The following is a 22135-nucleotide window of genomic DNA, read 5'->3' on the forward strand; positions in this document are numbered from 1 at the left end:
ATGATCACTCTTGAGTCCTAGCTTCTCTCCTTGCCGGAACGTTTTGTGTACTACCCGGAATATATGAATTACCGGAATAGTATTTCTTCACTACTAAGAACTAAAACTATATTTGAGAATGTGTAAAGAAGTGTATAGAGAGAAGATTTGCTTGAGAAAGCTTGATGAATAAAATGAGGAAATAAGGTGGGTATTTATAGGTGGGAAAGAGGACCTAACAATAAATAAAATAATTATAAATAAAAATCTGAAAATTTAGTGGAATATATTGATGTCATGGATGATGTTAAATGGAGGACAATTTATGTCATGAGTGATGTCAAATGTATCTAGATCTTTCTATGGTAGGTGAAATGAGTTATCTTTGACAGAATACTCTTTTTGGGAGCTACGTTTGACTAAGATAAATTCCTTATTAGGATTTGGTGTATTCATAAGAATTGTAGATATGGAAGTCTAGTTTCATATCGTTCAAGAATCAACCAATTTGGATAAACCTACAGTGAGATATGATTTTTCTTCTATAAACACTCATTTCCGTCACAGCATCCTACCTTATAAAGATTAATTTATTTGACCTACTTAACCTCCGAATATTAAAATATGGTCTCATAAAAGTTGTAGGTAATGATCTTGTGGTTACTCAGAAATTTGAATCACTCAATTTGGATATTCCTATGAAAAGTTATGACCAAAATACAGAGGTTGTATCATGTTTAGGCAAAAATTGAAACATCGTATACAACGTTTTTAGGGGATGTTACACTTGCCAAACCCCAATACTTCATCACATTCTTAAAGAATAGCTTGACAGCTTCCTTGGCGGTGCAACTCAGTGAGGCGTGCATGAAGCTGGGCATACATCGAAAATCTATTCACAACCACCATAATAGTGCCATAACCTTTGGACTTCGGCTAACATGTGATAAAGTCTATAGCCACGCTCTCCCATGGAAGCTCTGCAACTGGCAATGGTTCCAAAAGTCCTCCAGGCTGCTGCTGCTCAACCTTTTCCTGTTGGCACAAAAGCCAAGTCTGCACGTAACACTCCATGTCATCCAGTATGCACGCCGATAGTAGACCGACTAAACCAAGGTCCTCTTGTGACATTGGCCTGGATCACCGTCCCAAATGGTGTCATTACTTTCCTTCATGATGTACCGCCTAATGACTCCCATTTCAGCTATTTAGCTAAACCTTGTGTGAGCTACCTCCTATTCTCAAGTGTTAAGCAACATACAGGAAGTATTTTATAGGAGCTACCATCCTACGCTAGAGTGAAGCAGTTTCTGTGAGGAACTTATGGGAGATATTGTAAAGTTAGATCCAGTGAATTTTCCTTTGTCATAGGACCCTTACCACTTGGGCTGATCATAGGAGGGCAGTAGAATTCTGGTAGAACACTACCCATTTGGATTTTTTGGGGTCAGGGGGTTGGGATATGGGTCTGATTAAAATGTCCAGAACCTTCATTTGCATTAGTAAGATGCATATAGTGATGTTATTGAACACCTTCACAACTAATTAAGCTATCTTGTGTTCCAGTTTCGAGGCTTAGATGTTGTTGAAGTGCAGAATTTCAGACCAGCTACAACAGATGACATAGCAAGTGTTCATGCTGGGCCCTATATTTCAGGGCTGGAGAAGGTAGCATAGCCATAAGGTTTGGTAATTCTTCTTATTAATGTTATTGTACAATAATGCAGAACTTCTCTGGCAGTGCGCTTGATTGATGGAAGTCACTTTTCAAGAAATTGTTTTGCATGGCGATGACATTTTTGGTTTCCTGAAAATGTTTTCCATCAAAATGAGAAAAACGACTGTCCTCATATATCGATCAAAGTCATTTCCGAACTTCTACATTCACTTCTAACTTCATATTTTTTATTGGAGACTATGAAATAAATTTTCAATTTTATATTATTTGTTTCAAGTAACACTTGGACATTATTAATTTTTACTAGTAAATTTTTCTATCAAAGCACTACCTGGTTTGCTAATATTATTATTAATTTTTAATGTATCTTTGTTTTTCTAAAACTATTTTCCACTCACCATTCAAATAGCAGGAAACATTTTCTCGAAAATTAGTTAACCTGGAAAATGACTTCCATCATACAAACAAGCTTTGAATTTGGTCTAAATTTACATTCCCTTAATCTTTTCAATCCCATGCGGTCATGGATACGGGTTGGTTTTTGATCCATGTGATAGAGATGATATCATGCTTGGCATTCCTCTTTTTTCCCCATTTTTGGCTATTGCTTAAAAAGTCATCTATTATTCTGATGTTACATGAAAATTTGGGTTTGAAAAGCTGATATTGGTACATATTCTACATGGCCACTTTCATTTTTAGTTGGATTTCTATCTTGAAGGAGCATGTGAAGCACCCATACCCATGTCATTTCCATTCTTTAAGAGTGCACATGAAAATGAAGAGTCCACATAATATAGTATTGTTTTAATTTGTATTCTCTATGCATAGTTTTGTCATATACTGTAAAGTAGGGGTGTTCACGGGTCGGTTTGGGTCGGTTATTAGTCAAAATCAAAACTAAACCAATTTAATCGGTTTTAAAATTATTAAAACCAAACCAAACCAAATAAAATATACATCCATCGGTTTGGTTGTTATCAGTTTCAATTTGGTTTGGTTTGGTTTGGTTATTCGGTTATTAACCATACACGAAAATAAAAGAAATGATTCAGAAAAAAAGAAGACAATAATTCATTAAAAAAAATGGTCTTCATGTCATTTAGGATCTTATAATTCTTATACTAGAACTTGAATTATGTTTAACTTCCTGATTCTATTGTTAGCTAATCCAATGTGCTAAACAACATAAACTTACTGGATAATGTATAAACTAATGATATGGTTATACAAATAAAAAATGCATCATACCTTATTATTTTAAATTAGTGTGCTGCACATTTTGCATAAAAAAGTGTTCATAAAATATAATATATTATGTATGTATAATTATAAAAAATATATATATAATTTGTCGATTCGGTTTGGTTCTATTATTTCTTTGGTTTTTTTGAACAAAACCAAAACCAAACTAAATATTATCGATTTTAAAAATGTAAAACCAAACCAAACCAAACCAAAAATCGGTTTATTTGATGGGTTGGTTTGGTTTTTCAGTTTGAATCGGTTTTTACCCAAACCATGAACACCCCTACTGTAAAATGTCAAGCATAAGGTCTTTTTACCTTATCTTTGGAATTTTTTCTTTAAAAAAATTGTCACACATGGAGAAATGGCGGGTTTCCCTATTTTTTCTTAGGCCTGCATGGATTTCAAGAGACTATAGGTCCTTCGAGACAACTTTCTTTGATATGATTTTAGGTTTACCTAGTTCTTTCTTAACACCTTCACTTGCTCTGGTTTCACATTCATACATTGACGTAAATCATGGCTAAACCATCTCAAACGTCATTTCTCTCTTTTTATCCTCAATATGTGCATTATTTAAATATTTTTAGTAGTAAAAAATTGACTAATAATACTTTTTATATAATTTTAATTTTAGAAAAATATAGAAATCGGTGTCCGAATTGAGATAAAAAATTGAATGGGTGGACTCTCACATTCCTAACTTGGCCATTCCTTTTGAAACCAAGGGAATGCTTCCATGCCATTATTATTACTTTACATCATTTTGTCATCATCCTTACTATTGTTACTATACCTATTGTTCTTTGTTATTTGTGATGTCATTGTAACAATTGTTGTTGTTGATATTTATTTAGTATTATTATTAGTATTATCATTATTATCATCATCATCTTTGTCTCCATTATTCTTGCTCATCCTATATTCTCTTGATTCGTTGACTATCATCTGCAGGCTATGGATCAAGCTTCAGAGAAAGGTCTAATTTTCATTGATGGATCTGGACCCACATATGCTACTGCCACAGTAAGAATACATCTCTTAAGCTGACTCTTCCTCTTCCTGATGCTAGTCTCTATTACTTCCTGGGAGACCGATAATCAGATTTAATTTTATGGTGTTACACACGCATGCATCACATTTCAATTTTTTTAAGGTTATTTTTTCCCCTTTTCCAACTATTTTTGGTGTTTTCTGCTGGGTGTTCATCAGCCATTTTGGGACCTTGTTGTGTGAAGAAGGTGTTCAAGGGTGGTAAGGAGGATTGGTTTTGTGTATCCCTCTATGGGTGAGAGATGAGGCTTGAGAAAAAGGCGAAAGAAATTCTATCCGTGCACTTGAAAAAAAATAGAAGATGGAATGAAGGTAAAGAACTTCTGTTGGTCAGAAATGAAGTTTTTTTTTTAAACGTAACATTTTTGTATTTAGATCAACGATCCTGTGGAAGCCAAAATTACATGGGAAGTTAGGCTAACTAAACAATAAACATAGACTCTAGGAACTGTTTGAGTCTCTGTGGAAGTTATATACTCTTGCTTACACCAAGACGCAAAAGCAGAATACTATTAAGCTTTATCTTCTGGATAGGGTTGCTTTTGTTCTCAGAACATCTTGAATTCCTCTTCTTCTGGTTGGTCCATCATTTGTAGCCTGGGATCATACTCTAACTAGTTTTTTGAGCTTTTGTTCCTTCCTTTCCACTCCAACTAGATAGCATGTGTAGTGTATTCATTAGCATTGTCCAGCTCAAACCAATCATAGCTAGAACTATGTCCTACAGTTGAGAAGTCACCTTACATTGCAAAAAAAGATGACTTTGTTTCTGCATTTCTTCTACATAGATGGCGGATAGAGCAAAGGTGTATTCCTCTTCTCTGCAGTCTGTCTTGTGTCAAGCAGGCCATCTCAACTACCAACCAAACAAAACATGCCACTTTGTATGGTATCTTGGTTTTCCATAATTTTTTCCAGGGCCATTGCACATTAAGGTGGTTGTTCTGATTCCTCAGATAATATGCTGTCTTGACTGAAAAGATACCTATACTGTTTCTCAGCCACCATAATCTATCTTCTTATAGTGAGACTCCTTTTGAATAAATTGAGAATGTTGAGGAATTCTATGCATCTGTCCATCTCCAAGTCATTTAGAAGCCTTCTGAAACTGAGATCCCATCCTTGGTTACTCCAAACTTTTAGCTTTTTTTTTGTTGATTCAGTATGAAAACATCTGGAAATAGAAGCCTGAGTGAACCAGGTCCTAGCCAGTTGTCTTCCCAAAAGGAAGTTTTGTGGCCATTCCCAACTTTGAGGCTAGTATTGATACTGAAACTCTGCCATAGATTTCTAATAGTCTTCCATACACTACCCCATATACAATGCTGACTGCTTTGATCTTCCATGCATCTTCTTCTCCATACTTCTCTTCAATTACCTTCTTTCTGAGTGATTGTTCGTCATTTGTATATCTCCATAACCACTTCATTAGCAAACTTTGATTTTGTTTCCTTACATTCTTTATATCAAGTCCAGAAACTCTATTTCGGCCCGTTTCCATTTTAGGCCTAATTAGGGATTTTTAAGTCATTACTATGTACTAATTAGACCTAGTATAGATACTTGGTTTCCTAGAATAACTAGGGTTAGCTTTCCTGTGCTGATTGATGTATTTTGTGGAGTTGGATGGTATCCAAACTTTGATTCAAGACTTTTAAGGGTGTTTTCAAGTGGATTGATTCTATTTAACGATATCCTATAGACTAGGGTACTATTTAAGGACATCATGAAAACTCCCATCAGAAAAGCTAGTTGCTTCTTGTATGAGTCTACAACATCCTCATAATGAGACTAGGAGTGACAATTGGACGTGTTGGGTCATAATGGGTCAAGACCCAACCCAAATTCTCTTGAGTCAAAACGGGTCATGCAATGGGTCATAAAATGGGTCAAGACTCAACCCATCTAATTTTTAACAAGTTTTAATTGTTTTATTTGTTCTTTTAAAATATTTTTGTACCTAATAATTTTTTTTTCTTTATTATAGTTATATGCAACATATCAAATTAAAAAATGAGTTTTTTTTAAAATATTTTGACAAGATTTCTCATAAGTTAATTTGGGTTATGTTAGAATAGGAATAGGAGCAAGAATAGTATATACAATCGTACTTAGAATAGGAAAAATTTATAGAATCCTACTTGGAAGAGGATTATAATGAGTGTCTTGGTTGGAAAAGGAGTCTAATGTAGTGTCTATTGTTATGCCATATTTTTATCGAGTTTAGATAAAGCACAACTTATGGACTCTGAAATAATTAATTTTGTATAGAGTCGCCAACTAGTTTTTAAAGGAAAACAAGGAAACTTATTTGATTATTTGACATGTATGACTCACATTTTAATATGAGAAAATCAGTTTAGATTCTAGGCAAAGGTTTAAATTATTCCGAAGAGAAGGTGTTAGGCACCCTTCTAAATTCACAAAATGTGGTACTCGACTAGACTTAATTTATCAAAGAGGTAGGAGATAAAATTATTATTTGCAAGTATAACATATCTATAAAAAATATGTACTAAAATTGTGTAAAAATGTATGTATAAAATAGTATGTATCAAGTAAATAATGTATATTATTGTAAAATGAGTGTATAAAAATGTGTAAAAGATGATATAAATGTGTATAAAATACATGTGAAAAGAAAAGTACCTTTTATGAAATACTAAAATGATTGCTCTTTATTAATATAAAAAGAAAGGAACTTTTCATCATTTGAAAAGAAAAATCACATTTCGTAATATGTGAAAAGAAAAATACTTCTTCTATTGAAGAAAAAGTATTCTCAAATAACATTTTTTAACTTAGAATATCAATGAGAGAAGAAAAGATTAAATAAAATAAAGCTTATTTTAAAGGAAAAGACCGTATAATATTGTCTAAAATGTGAATTAACTGATTAAATAGTTAAATCAATTAAGTTTTATTTTATGTAAGTATGTACGACCAAAGCTTTGCCTAAGTGTGTAGCAATAGATATGTAAGTAGAGGATACTCCCGCCCGATGCCCTAAAAGTAAAGTTTTCACTATACTTTATTTTTGTACAATTGTAAGAATAATATATAAATATAGAATTCAAACTTCTTTTGAATATCATTTTTGGGAGATGTCTCTAGTACCTATAGAAACACTTGTTAAAATGTTAGTAATGAATAAATAATTATCAAAATAAAAAAAATGTGTGTAAATATATATTTCAAAAATAGAATTTTACTATATATAGAGAGTGGCTTCAGATGTGTAATTGTACTATGTCACGACCCAACCCATCGGGCCATGCGGGCACCTACTCTAACACCTAAGTAGGAGAACCCTCAATCCCATAAACAGAAATAACATGCGGAAGTTTAACAAAATACAAATAATAGGCTAAAAGAGTTATGAAATCACTTTATATTAACTTGAAAACTCCAAGGATACTAGTCTAAACATGTACAAGAGCTTCTAAAGATATATAGTATAAATAAAGTACTAACACAGTTCCAACCATAAGGAAGGAAGAGTAGACGTTGTTGGAGAATCATCTTCGTCTTCACCTAAGAAACATTACTAACCCTGCAACCAGACTATGCTAAGTGGCATAGCAAGAGTAGTATCAGTACAAACAACACGTACTGGTAGGCATCATCGATTAATTCGATACCCACCGTATAATATAAAGAAATCGACAAGAAGAAAACATGCTCTTGAGGAAATACACTGCCAAACCTTTCTGCACAAACTCTTATCATTCCTATTAACCTCATTAAAGTCGTTCAAGCCTAACTCTCATCCCTTCTAGTTGGTCCGCTGCCATCTCTAATATAGATCAAGGCCTAACCCTTCTATCACATAGAGGAGTTTTCGAACTACGGGCCACAACATCTGGCCTTGGAATAATTAACATCTCACTTGAAAGAGGAAAACATTTATGTGGATTAAGGCTCCTCTCATAATCGTACTGGCCCGCCATGGCGGGACCTATCCCATTCTGGTGGCCTCGCCACATCGAGATTCCTTCCGCTTGGGCGGCCTGTCCGGAGACAGAATCTCTGAATTCTTTCCAATTCCCCCATTTAACACATGTACCAACATGACACCATCTAAGTCACGAATCCCACTAAATGACACATCAACGGCTCTCCACTTGTTTACCCATGACCTCATACCTATGATACAGACGCATCTAACACTCATAACATAATCTGAACAAGCATATACAGGAATACATTATCAATTTACCATTGCAGGAGCAATATACAGTTTCATGAATACATAGGAAGAGTAGGTGGGTTCAATTCATAAAGACCTTCAAATACATTTAAAGAATACTTGTATGCATGAGAGTGATATAAATGCATCGAATCAAACATCTTAAAACAACCCACCATATACACTTTAAAACTACCTTTCAAGCCTTCATATAGGATCACTAACAAAATTTTTTCATTTCATAAATGAGAGTCAATATATCAATTTAAACACAAAAAGCTTCAAATATACCATAATATATGCATTTTGAATTATCATGGAAAATCCCATAAGAATTCACCATTTGGAATTTGAAACATCAAGTTGAGAAAATATTTGGGCTCCATGGGTGGAAGGACCCATGGATGAAAACCCACATACCTTAGAGTGAAACTTTAAGAAAACTTGATTCTTGGTCTTCAATGAGGAGCCTTGAATCCTTTGAGTTTGATAGAAAAATTGGAGGGGATGATTTAAGAAAGAGGAGGATGGAGATTAGGGTTCTTTGGAGAGGCAAAGACTGAAAAATATGATCCAAAACGCGTCCAAGGTGTATATATAGGTATTAGGTAATTTTCCCAACATGTCCCTACAAAATCTGAAAAACTGGACAAGTTTGCGACAGGTCCGCAACGCGGACGTGTCGCGCACCTTTCTGTTCAACAAAATACAAAAATCTGGAAAAAAAACAAGGCAAGTCTGCGATGCAGACTTGTCGCGCACCCTTCTGGTCGACTGAGCATAACGTTTTACTCCAAACTCGGAAAAATGCAATCTTGGTGGCGTTGGAAAAAAGACTCAAAGACCTTTAATTTGAGAGGTTACGAGACACCCAATTCATTATATTCTAGGAGATATGGTCGTTTGAAGTTGACCCTTATACGAACTCATTCAGAAACTTAGCCGATAAAAATTATTTGGAATTGGCTTGGTGTTAGAGATCCCTTATGACCCTAAAACACATCTAATACTCTTAAAATACTTAGGAATTGATCCTAACTCATATATACAACTAAAAGTCACCGAGTTCAATCCTATACGCCTAAAAAGAATGATTCGAGTCTTGACATAGAAATTTTCGAGATGTTACACATCACCCCATTGGGAACATTCGTCCTCGAATGAGAATCACTAACTTAAAAAGGACATGGCATGAGGACTAGCAACCCAACATATATACAATGACACTTAAAATGCATCAAACATGAAATCTCCATACTTTAGCATAAATCATAACTTTAAAATTCAACTTCATGAATATGAATGCACATGAGGACTTAGAAAAACTGAAACATACAAGCATCAAACATTTGAACATGAATGACTTATTACCTTAGGCTTGAGTAGGATGAAAAAGATGAGGATAACGTTTCATCATATCCGCTTCTGCTTCCCATGTAGCACTTTCGACTTGTTGATTCCTCCAAAGGACTTTAACGGAGGCAACTGCTTTGTTCCTCAATCTCTTGACTTACCGATCCAAAATCTCAACCGGAATCTCTTCATAGGTCAAATTCTCTTCAATATTCACTACCTCCAAAGGCACTATGGAACTAGGATCTCTCACACATTTCCGCAACATAGAAACATGGAACACCGGATGAACCATGACCATTTATAAAGGTAATTCCAACTCATAAGCAACTTTGCCAACCCGCTTTAAGACTTTGTAAGGCTCTACATACCTAGGGCTCAATTTCCCTTTCTTACCAAACCAAACCACCCCCTTCATGGGTGAAACCTTCAAATACACCCAATCATCCACCTTAAACTCAAGATCCCTTCGTCTAGTGTCGGAATATGACTTTTGACGACTTTGAGCTGTCTTCAACCTTTCTCTAATGATCTTCACCTTCTCTAAAGCATCAAGTACCAGATCGAGGCCCAATAAAGTCATCTCACCTACTTCGAGCCAACCAATTAGGGATCTACATCGTCTCCCATACAAAGCCTCAAATGGCGCCATCTCAATACTTGAGTGGTAACTATTATTATAGGAAAACTCGATGAGAGGTAGATGATCATCTTAATTCCCTTTAAACTCCAACATATAAGCCCTTAACATATCCTCCAGTGTTTGAATTGTCCTTTTGGCTTGTCCATCTGTTTGAGGATGGAATACGGTGCTCAACTTTACCTTAGTACCGATGCCTTTTTGAAACGATCTCCAAAAGTGAGAAGTGAATTGGGTACCACGATCCGAAATAATGGACAATGGCACACCATGCAACCTCATCAACTCCCGAATATACAACTTGGCATAGTTTTCGGCACTATAGGAAGTCTTAATCGGTAGGAAGTGAGCTGACTTAGTCATTCTATCAACAATCACCCACATCGAATCATGACGCTTCCGGGTATGAGGCAAACCTACTACAAAATCCATATTCACATCTTCCCACTTTCAAGTAGGGATTTCAATGTCTTGGGCTAGGCCACTCGACCTTTGATGTTCGGCCTTCACTTGTTGGCAATTCGGATATGAACCTTGCTATGTCCTTCTTCATGCCACCCTACCAATAGAACTCTTTTAAGTCTCGGTACATTTTCGTTGAACCGGGATGAATGGAGTGTGAAGAATTGTGAGCCTCCTTCAAAATCAAGCTCCCCTACCTTCTTTTCCTTCACCAACTTCTTTAATTCAACAAACGTCGGGTCAAGATCTTGGGTTGACTTAACATCTACCACCAAAGAGGATTCGGACCTGTTTTGAACAACCATGCCACCATTATCGATACCACACAACTCCACCCCTAATCTAGCCAACCGATGAACATCTTTCACCAACTCCCTCTTTCCTTCATCAACATGAGCCACACTCCCCATAGACACTCTACTAAGTGCATCGGCAACCACATTAGCTTTACCCGGATGATAATGCACACTCATATCATAGTCCTTGAGGAGTTCTAGCCACCTCCTTTGTCTTAGATTAAGGTCCTTTTGGGTGAACACATATTGAAGACTTTTATGACCGGTATACACATCTACATGTACCCTATAGAGGTAATGCCGCCAAATCTTCAAAGCAAAAACAACGGCCACCAATTCAAGATCATGGGTAGGGTAGTTACGCTCATGCACCTTCAATTGCCTAGAAGCATATGCTATGACCTTGCCATTTTGCATTCAGACACTACCCAAACCAATTTTTGAAGCATCACAATAAACCACAAACCCTCCTAATCCTTCTGGTAGAGTCAAAATAGGAGCGGAGGTAAGTCGATCTTTCAAGGATTGAAAACTCTTTTCACACTCATCCGTCTATATGAATTTCGCTTTCTTTTGGGTCAATTTCGTCATAGGAGATGAGATGAAAGAAAACCCTTCGACGAACCTTCTATAGTACCCGGCTAGACCCAAGAAGCTCCTAATGTTTGAAGGAGACAACGGTCTAGACCAATTCTTGACTACCTCCATTTTCTTAGGATCAACCTTGATCCCTTCACCGAACACTACGTGACCAAGAAATGCCACCTCCTTCAACCAAAATTCACACTTACGAAAGAAGACTCTTAGACTTTTAATTTGATAGGTCATGAACCACCTAATTCATTATTGGCTAAGAGCTATATTCGTTTGAAGTTAACCCTAGTTTAAACTCAAGTCTGAAACTAAATCGAAAAGACACTTTCAACTTAACTTTGTGCTAGGGGCATTGTACGATCTTAATTCACAAAAAATACACTCGCATACCAAGGAATTAATCCTAATCTTATGACCGAATGAGATTCCTATATCTTTACCGCAAATATTTTTAATAACGACGGGCTAGGTCGTTACATACTAAGTCTTCAATATGCCATGGCTACGAAATGGTTGCTCGAATAATCGTCCATCCAAAATCACCTCACCAAGATACAAATCGTAAAATTTGTCTTATCCTAATAATATAAAAGTTTCTTCATTGCCAAATTTATATTTTTTGCTATATATGTGTATATGTATGTCTTTTTATTGTGGAAGCCTCAAAAATTGATGAGAACTTTTTCATTGGACAATTTGTTTTTGTTATGTATGTATGTATGTATCTGTGTATGCGGGATTTTAATTATATTTGTAATTCATATATAAACTTACTTCTTTTATTTCGGAGAGATCTCAAAAATCGACGGAGAAATTTTTAAAAATTTTATACGATCTGTAAATAGAAAAGTCGAAGCGTCTAATTTTAAACGCAAAGTAACAAATCAATCAAGTCAAGGTCATGTCACTTTTATTAAAAGTGACATTTGACATGACTAATTGTGGAGTTTATCCCATGGTTAATAAGCTCTTACACTTTGGTTAATAAAGGACAAAACACCCAATGGACAATTACTCATAGATTAAACATGGTCTTGAGGAGATAAAAAAGTGATATCTTTTATTTTTGGGATAAACTTAGGTGCTATTTAATATTTATTTTTGTTATGTATGTGTGTGTCTTTAATTATATTTGTAATTCATATATAAACTTCCGTCTTATTATAGCGAGGCCTCAAAATTCGACAGAAAGATCTTTCATTGGCCAAAAGTGTAGTATTTGCAAATTTTAAAAGAATGTATATGAAAAATATTTAGCAAATGTATATGAAATGTAAAGAAAAATATATAGAGAAAAGTTGTAAAAAGAGAAATATATGAGGTGTTATGATTGTGCTGATACAAAAAATATAAAAGAAAAAATATATATATATATATATGTATATATATAAGAGTAAATAAATTGTAAAGAAGTATAAGGAAAATGGAGAACATGTAGAAACAATGTATAAATAATGTATAAAATTTTAATATAATTTACTGAAAAACCTAGAGATAATATATGCAAAAATGTAGAGACAATGTATGAAAAATGTAGAGACAACATATATAAAAATAAAGACAATATTTTCTTCCTTTACTTTTTTTGGTCAATGAAGTGCACACGTCTTTTAATGAAAATTTAACACATATTTCCTTTACATGATTTTATTTAAAGAAACGTAAAAACAATATATATAGATAAATGTAAAAGACAAATATGAGAAAAATATACATAAATAAGTGTGCAGACAATGTATATAAATGAATTTAAAGGAAATGTATATCTAAATGTAAATGCAATTGATAAATAAATGTAAATACAATGTATATAACAAACATAAAAACAATACATAAATAAGTGTAAAGACAAATGGATGTGTAAATGTAAAGACAATGTGTGAATAAAAATATATAAAAAATAATATGATAAAAATGATGTATAAAAAATTAACAGACAATGTATGAAAAATATAAAGAGAGGAAGAAGATGCTAGTCTTGCTATGAAAAGAAAATATGAGAAAGTCTAGAGAGAAGAAAAGAAATGAATGTGAGGTAGTGTGCAAGTATTTATATATTTCTCCCTTGATAAAAAAATCATGTTTTCTGGTGCCCACCTTAAAATATAGGCAGTACTTTTCAGTCAAGCCCCCACCTTCAAATACAGACATTTTAATTTTCCAATTAAGGTGCCCACCTTCAAATACATACATTTTTATTTTCACTCGAGGCGCCTACCTCCAAATACGAATATTTTACTTTCAGTCAAGGCGCCCACCTCCAAATACGGACATTTTATTTTCAATTCAGGCACCCATCTTCTAATACGGGTATTTTCTTTTAAGTTATTTTATAGGCTTCCACCTTCTAATGCGGGTATTTCAGTACATTTTATAGACACCTATCTTCTAATACGGGTATTTTAGTATATTTTACATGCACCTAGCTTCTAATGCATGTATCCATTTTCTAATGCGGTTTTTCAGTACATTTTGCATGCACCCACCTTTTAATATAGGTATTTTACATTTTAAGTACATTTTACAGGCCTTTACATTTTTGTTGTCCCGCCAACCAGAGGCCTCTTTTATTATATGCTTGCACTACTAGTCGGAAGCCCTTTGCATTACGTGTTTGCCGCTTCATTAGTACTAAAATCTTTCTACCATTATCGCAAAAGAAAACAATGTCATCATAATTCAACACCAGGACAAATTTTGAGAGTCAATCCAAATTTAATGTAACTTCGCATTTTGAACATCATTGACCTGATTCTTGTGACACTTGAGATACGTAGAATGCTCTATATAAAGTTTGGTCATCACAATGACAAACATTTTTCTCCCCAACAAGTGCACAGTCTTGCATCCCCAACATTGCACAACTCTCGATATTGGGGCAATTTTGGAAGAGAATTGGGAACATACAAATACTTTCATTCCTAAAACAACAGGACACAGGATCCCCCCGCCCCCCCACACACCAAGACAAGAGGCAATCTGCCTTTTTGAACTATACATGGCTTGATTCTAATGCAACCCGATGTGCGTAGGCAACTCTAAATTAGAGTTCGACCAATTTTTTTACATTTATTTATATTCATTGTTTTAACATTTCTTTATATATTGTCTTTACATTTTTACATTTTCTCTTACATTTTGCATACATTTTTCTTACACTTTAACGCACATATTTTGCTTACATGATTTTATATATATATATATATATATATATTTTACATATTTCTTATACAAACATTATATATATGGGGAGAAATTTTCTTCCTTTACTTGTTTTGGTCAATAAATGTATATATAAATGTAAGTGCAATGCATAAATAAATGTAAAGACAATATATATAAACAAACATAAAAACAATACATAAATAAATATAAAGATAAATGTATGAATAAATGTAAAGACAATGTGTGAATAAAATATATAAAAAATAATAATATTAAGAGGATGTATAAAAAATAAATAAAGACAATGTATGAAAAATATAAAGAGAGGAAGAAGATGCTAGTCTTGCTAGTCTTCCTGTGAAAAGAAAATATGAAAAAGTGTAGAGAGAAGAAAAGAAATGAATATGAGGTAGTGTGCAAGTGATCATAAAAATGTGAGACCCCCTCCCTATTTATAATACTAAATAGCACCTAATTTTATCCTTAAAATAAAAGACCTCACCTTTTTGTCTCTTCAAGACGATGTTTAATCCATGAGTTATTGTCCATTGGGAGTTCTCCTTTATTAACCAAAGTGTAAGAGTTTATTAACCATGGGATAAAGTCATGTCAAATGTCACTTTTAATAAATGTGATATGACCTTGACTTGATTGATTTGTTGCCCTACGCTTAAAATTAGTTGCTCCGACTTTTTCGTTTATAGACTGTGTTTAAAAATGTGCAAAAATATATACGACTAATGATGTGTAACTAAAAATATAATGGATTGTGAGTGATTAATATAAAGTGTTTGTCTAATGTGTGGAAATGACTTGTAAAAAAATTGTGAATTTTAAATTTGTACAATGACAAAAAATTGATAAAAATTCTATTATTTACGGAACTAAGAATAATTATCAATAAATTGTAAGGAGTGAAAAGACGATGATAAATTTAAAAATATCCTAAAATATGGGTAATTATCAATGGATTGTTAAAAATTAAAGAAAAATGTGCAAAATTATGTATTTTGCTTTTCAACAATTAGAAAGCATGAAGACGTTAATTTTAAACACGGAAAGCCAAAATTGGGTATCAATAATTATAAATAAGGTCTTAATATAATAATGTAGAGACACAATTCAATAATATTTTTCTCCAATATTTCTCACAGGGTATCAAAGCTTCTACTACCTGGTAGAGAATCAAAAAGCTTCCGTTGTCGATGGGCGTATATGACCCATATATGCCGCCCGTCTGGCCTATGGTTATGTTAACAAAAGTAAAGCCAATGATATATGCATGAACATCATGTTCAGGGGAAGAAAACCCAGTCAGACATGTCACCGTGCGTCAATTTTTGGCGATTTTCTAGGACTGTTTTGTGTCAACCCCATATCCATCAGTGTTTGTGTTGCACTGCGCCATTTTTCGGGTGACTGAAAAGACTACTTTCTCATATTTAATTCGTGTAACACCGTGCCATTTTTTCAATAGCTACTTAATCATATCTAATTTACATAGCATTGTGCATCTTTTTGGTGGCTACTTTTTCATGTCTAATTTGCATAGTTTTGTGCGTCTTTTTAGTGACTGCTCAGATCTGATTTGTGTAGGGTCGTGCTATCATTTCGACCCTACTCATATAATTTCTCTTTTTCAGTAGGGTCGTTCCGTCAATCCAAACCTACCCATATAATTTCTATTTTCATGTAGGGTCATGCCATCGTTCCGACCTTATCCATATAATTCTCTTTCTCAATAGGATCGTGTAATCATTCTGACCCTACTCATATAATTTTATTTCTCAGATTGTGACCACTTTCAGCCATCAAATCTAATACTCTGACCAATGAGCATGTTTCTGCAAGTTTTGTTGGTGACTTTATTCCAAGATGATCCATATATTTTATATTAAATTTTGAGCACTTTCTGGCAATCGTTGCACTGTGAAGATGTCTATATGGAGCAACCTCCTAGTTTTGTTGCTTAGGGGGAGTTTAGTATCCTTGTATGTCGGTTATGCAAGTCACTATATTGACTGAAACAATTTTCTCGAGCTTAGTCTGGAAATTTTAGCACAGTAATTTAAGAGTTTGACATGACTTATAGTAGAGCTGATCATTATGTGTTTTATCGACATTCTGCGTCAAATCAAGTATCCATGAGAAGATTAAGCACATTGAGATTGACTGCCAATTATGTGAAGTTGAGTGATCAACTTGCAAATATCTTCACCGATTTTGTATTAATTACATCAGTAACAAGCTAGGTACATATGACTTATATGCACCAGCTTGAGGGGAAGTGTTAGAATAAGAATAGAAACAAGAATAATATATACAATCCTACTTAGAGCCCATTTGGATTGGCTTATAAGTTGCTGAAAACAACTTATAAGTTGTTTTCAGCTTTTTTGAGTGTTTAGCTGACCAATTTAAAATCATTTTATTCTTAAGATAAGACCCAAAAAATAATTGGGTCTGTTTGGCTTAGCTTATCTAAATTAGCTTATAAGCTGAAAGCAACTTATAAACCAAAAAAAATAATAAGTTGGGCTACCCAAACTTATTGCTTATAAGCTTTTTTAGATAAGGTAAGCCAAACAGGCTCTTAGAATAGGAATATGAATAGTGTTAGAATAGGAATAGGTGTACACAATCATACTTAGAATAGGAATAGAAATAAGAATAGTTTATAGTATCCTACTTGGAAAGGGTTGTTTTATAGTGTTTATAAATAGAGTCTTTGTGTAATATTGTTCTTACACAATTCAATAATATTTTCTCCTATATTTTTCACATGGTATCAGAGCATTGGTGAGAAAATTCAAGGGTAGAAACAAGTCACCGTGCGTCAATTTTCGGTGGCTGTTGGACTGATTTGTGTCATTTTTTTAGGGCTGTTCCGATTGATTTTTTGATCAATTTTTGTTTTAGTTGTGGTCTTCCAGCCATTCCGACCAGCTCTGTGCAAATTTTGACCTAATTCGATCGCCAAAATTAGGGTTCCGACGAATTCCAGGCTGTTTCCGATGAGATCTAGATTTTACGGCAACCAAATCTCTATAATCCCGTGTTTCTTGTTGTTTTCAAGACAAATTTCACACCATGTCTTTTGGGTGTGATGTTTTTGGTTCCAAAAATATGGGGATTGGAAATTCAACCCCTATAATCACTCCAGAACCACTAATGGGAAGTTCAAACTATTTAGTTTGGGCTTCTTCGATTGAGTTGTGATGCAAGGGTCAAGGTGTTCAAGATCTCCTAACAAATAATGCTTGTGTGGTAGATGAAAAGGGGAAGACTAGCGAGGAAGATGCAAAAGCCAAAGCACAATGGGTGAAGGTCGATGCTCAATTATGTAGTCTCCTATGTCGATCTATCGATTCCAAGTTGATGCCTTTGTTTTGGCCATCCCAGACATGTTATTCAGTTTGGGAAAAGGCTAGTGCTTTACACACTAATGAAATATCTCGATTTTATGATGTGATATCTCGAATGACCAACTTAAAGAAATAAGAATCCGATATGTCTCCTTACTTAGTCATGGAGGAATTTGAAATACTGATGCCAGTTACTACAAATGCGAGAAAACAACAAGAGCAGAGATAGATGTTGTTTCTAGTTCTTACACTTGCTGGACTTCCTACTGACCATGATTCAGTGCGTGATCAGATTTTAGCTAGTCCTCTAGTTCCTACAATTGATGAATTATTCTCTCATCTATTTCGTCTTGCCACGGCTCCCAGTCACAAAGTAGCCTCATCACCCACCATCGACTCCTCTGTTCTTGCATCTCAAATCATAGAAAAACAAACATAGCAATCTATGGAGAACCGGCGGGGAGGAGGGCATTTTGGGAAACCTCGATCCAAGTGTAGTCATTTTTGTAAACTTGGGCACACTCGTGACATATGTTATATTTTGCATGATCCACCACCCAGTTATGATCCTATTGCTCTAAAGGAATATAATGAGTTCCTTCAAAATCATGCAAGTAAGCAGACATCTCCACAAGTAGCATCTGTGGCTCAGCCTAATCAATCATCTAATAATGCTCATATTGCTTATACAGAATTGATGAGTTCCTCCAGTATCGAGCAAGTAAGCAAACGTCACCACAAGTAGCTTCGGTTGCACAACCTGATGTTTCGGTTGCGGGTAATTCTTTTGCTTGTATTTCACAATTTAGTACTCTTGGATCATGGGTCATGGACTCAGGCACTTCTGATCATATCTCTGGTAATAAATCACTTTTGTCTGATATTGCTTATTCACAATCTCTTCCAGCTATTACTTTAGCTAATGGGATCCAAACAAAACCAAAAGGGGTTGGAAAAGCCAAACCATTATCTTCTGTCACTCTAGACTCTGTTCTTTATGTTCCTGGCTCTCCTTTTAATCTAGCATCCGTTAGTTGTTTGAAGCGTGCCTTACATTGTGACATATTCTTTTTTGATGATTTTTTTCTCATACAGGACCGCAGTATGGGATAGACGATTGGCACAGGACATGAATCACAAGGCCTTTACTTTCGTACCTCTTTAAATTCCTTCACATCATGCTCCATTACAGATCCTCCAGACCTAATTCACAAACATTTGGGACATCCCAGTCTATCCAAGCTACAAAAGATGGTGCTTAGTTTGTCTAGTTTAGACTGTGAGTCGTGTGAACTTGGGAAACAAACTTGTGCTATATTTTCACGTAGTACTGAGGGTCATTCAGAGTCTATTTTTTCATTAGTTCATTCATATATTTGGGGTCCTAGTAGAGTTAGTTCACCCTTAGGATTTCGTTATTTGTTAGTTTCATTGATGATTATTCAGGATGCACTTGGGTTTTCTTAATGAAAGATTGTTTTGAGTTATTTTCTATATTCAAAAGTTTCTTTGTTGAAATACAAAATCAATTTGGTGTTTTTATTCGTACTTTTCGTAGTGATAATGCCTTAAAATACTTATCCTCCCAATTTCAAGAGTTTATGACTCACCATGAAATTATTCAGCAAACATCTTGTTCGTACACCCCTCAACAAAATGGTGTAGCAGAAAGGAAGAATAGGCATCCCATTGAGACCGCTCACACTCTTCTCATTGAATCTCATGTTCCGTTGCGTTTTTGGGGTGATGCAGTCCTTGCGTCTTGTTATTTAATTAATAGAATGCCATCATCCTCTATTCAGAATCAGGTTTCACATTCCATACTATTTCTTCAGTCACAACTTTACTCTATCCCCTCTCGTGTCTTTGGGAGCACATGCTTTGTTCATAACTTAGCCTCAAGGAAAGATAAATTAGCCCCTCGTGCCCTCAAATGTATCTTTCTTGGTTAGTCTCGAGTTCAAAAAGGGTATCATTGCTATTCCCGTGAATTTCATCGATACCTTATGTTTGCTGATGTCAAATTTTTTGAATCTCAACCTTACTATACATCTTCTGATCATCCTGATGTATCTGAGGTCTTACCCACACCTCCGGTCTTTCCTATATTGAATTTTGAGGACTCTATGATCTCTCCTACATCTCCAGTTGTAGTGCCACCACTCCTGACTTATCATCATCGTCCGCATCTAATTGTAGTCCCAGATGATTCATGTCATGTGTCGGACCCTGCGCCTACTGCGGACTTGCCTCCTCCTAGCGAACCAATTGCACTTCAAAAAGGTATACGATCCACTCGAAATACTAACCCACATTATACTTTCTTGAGTTATCATCATTTATCCTCACCACATTATGCCTTTATATCATCTTTGTCCTATATTTCCATTCCGAAGACTACAGGTGAAGCACTTTCTCATTCTGGATGGAGGCAGGCTATGATTGATGAGATGTCTGCTTTACATATGAGTGGTACTTGGGGGCTTGTTTCCCTTCCTGTAGGTAAATCAACTATTGGTTGTCGTTGGGTTTATGCAGTCAAAATTGGCCCAGACAGTCAGGTGGATTGATTGAAGGCTCGCCCTTTTGCCAAAGGGTATACTCAGATATTTAGGCTAGATTATAGTGACACTTTCGCTCCTGTGGCTAAAATAGCATCTGTCCGTCTTTTTCTATCCATGGCTGTCGTTCGTCATTGGCCTCTTCATCAGTTAGACATTAAGAATGCTTTTTTGCATGGTGATCTTGAGGAAGAAGTCTATATGGAGCAACCACCTGTTTCTAGTACCCTTGTATGTCGATTGCGTAGGTCACTCTATGGTCTGAAACAGTCTCCTTGAGCCTGGTTTGGGAAGTTCAGCACAGTAATTCAGCAGTTTGGCATGACTCATAGTGGAGCTGATCATTCTGTCTTCTATAGACATTCTGCACCAAATCTGTGTATTTATTTAGTTGTTTGTGTTGATGATATCGTTATCACTGACAATGATCAAGATGGTATCACTAATTTGAAGCAACATCTCTTTCAACATTTCCAGACTAAAGACCTCGGCAGACTCAAGTATTTTCTAGGTATTGAGGTTGCTCAATCTAGATCTGGTATTGTATTTCTCAACGCAAGTATGCCTTAGACATTCTTGAGGAGGTAGGAATGGCGGGATGTAGACCCATTGACACTCCTATGGATCCGAATGTTAAACTCCTTCTAGGACAAGGGGAGCCACTCGGTAATCCTGAAAGGTATAAATGGCTGGTTGGAAAGTTTAATTATCTCACTGTGACTAGACCTGACATCTCTTTTCCTGTGAGTGTTGTAAGTCAGTTTATAACTTCTTCTTGTGATAGTCATTAGGATGCAGTTATTCGTATTCTGCGATATATAAAGTTAGCTCCCGGTAAAGGACTACTCTTCGAGGATCACTGCCATGAGCATATCACCGGATATACAGATGCTGATTGGGCAGGATCGCCCTCTGATAGACGTTCTACATCCGAATATTGTGTTTTAGTAGGAGGTAATTAGGTATCGTGGAAGAGTAAGAAACAAAGTGTGGTTGCTTGATCTAGTGCAGAAATAGAATATCGAGCAATGGCTATAGCAACTTGTGAGCTAGTTTGGATCAAACAGTTGCTGAGAGAACTAAAATTTGGAGAAACCAGTCATATGGAACTTGTGTATGATAATCAAGCAGCCCTTCATATTGCATCAAATCCCGTATTTCATGAGAGGACTAAGCACATTGAGATTGATTGTCACTTTGTGAGAGAAAAGATACTCTCAGGAGATATTGTTACAAAATTTGTAAAGTCAAGTGATCAACTTGCAGATATCTTCACCAAGTCCCTCAGCGGTCCTCGTATTAATTATATTTGTAACAAGCTAGGTACATATGATTTGTATGCACCAGATTGAGGGGGAGTGTTATAATAGGAATAGGTGTACACAATCCTACTTAGAATAGAAATAGAAATAAGAATAGTTTATAGTATCCTACTTGGAAAAATATTGTTTTATAGTGTCTATAAGTTGGGTCTTTGTGTAATATTGTTCTTACACAATTCAATAATATTTTTCTCCTATATTTTTATAAATAGGAACAATATATAGAATCC

The 22135-nt window shown here is 35.1% G+C and overlaps 1 protein-coding gene across 3 annotated transcripts in view; it reads left to right on the forward strand.

The window, feature by feature from the left end:
* LOC129894327 (histone deacetylase 14, chloroplastic) overlaps window positions 1-22135 on the forward strand; it is a 43797-nt gene that overhangs the window by 14194 nt on the left and 7468 nt on the right. For all 3 annotated transcript variants that reach the window (XM_055969965.1, XM_055969966.1, XM_055969967.1), the window contains exons 4-5: window positions 1546-1647; window positions 3860-3931. In XM_055969965.1, coding sequence (XP_055825940.1) covers window positions 1546-1647; window positions 3860-3931 — 174 coding nt within the window. The remainder of the gene's footprint in view (window positions 1-1545; window positions 1648-3859; window positions 3932-22135) is intronic.

Source organism: Solanum dulcamara, chromosome 7, assembly GCF_947179165.1.
Source record: "Solanum dulcamara chromosome 7, daSolDulc1.2, whole genome shotgun sequence".
In the NCBI taxonomy this organism is placed as follows: domain Eukaryota; kingdom Viridiplantae; phylum Streptophyta; class Magnoliopsida; order Solanales; family Solanaceae; genus Solanum; species Solanum dulcamara.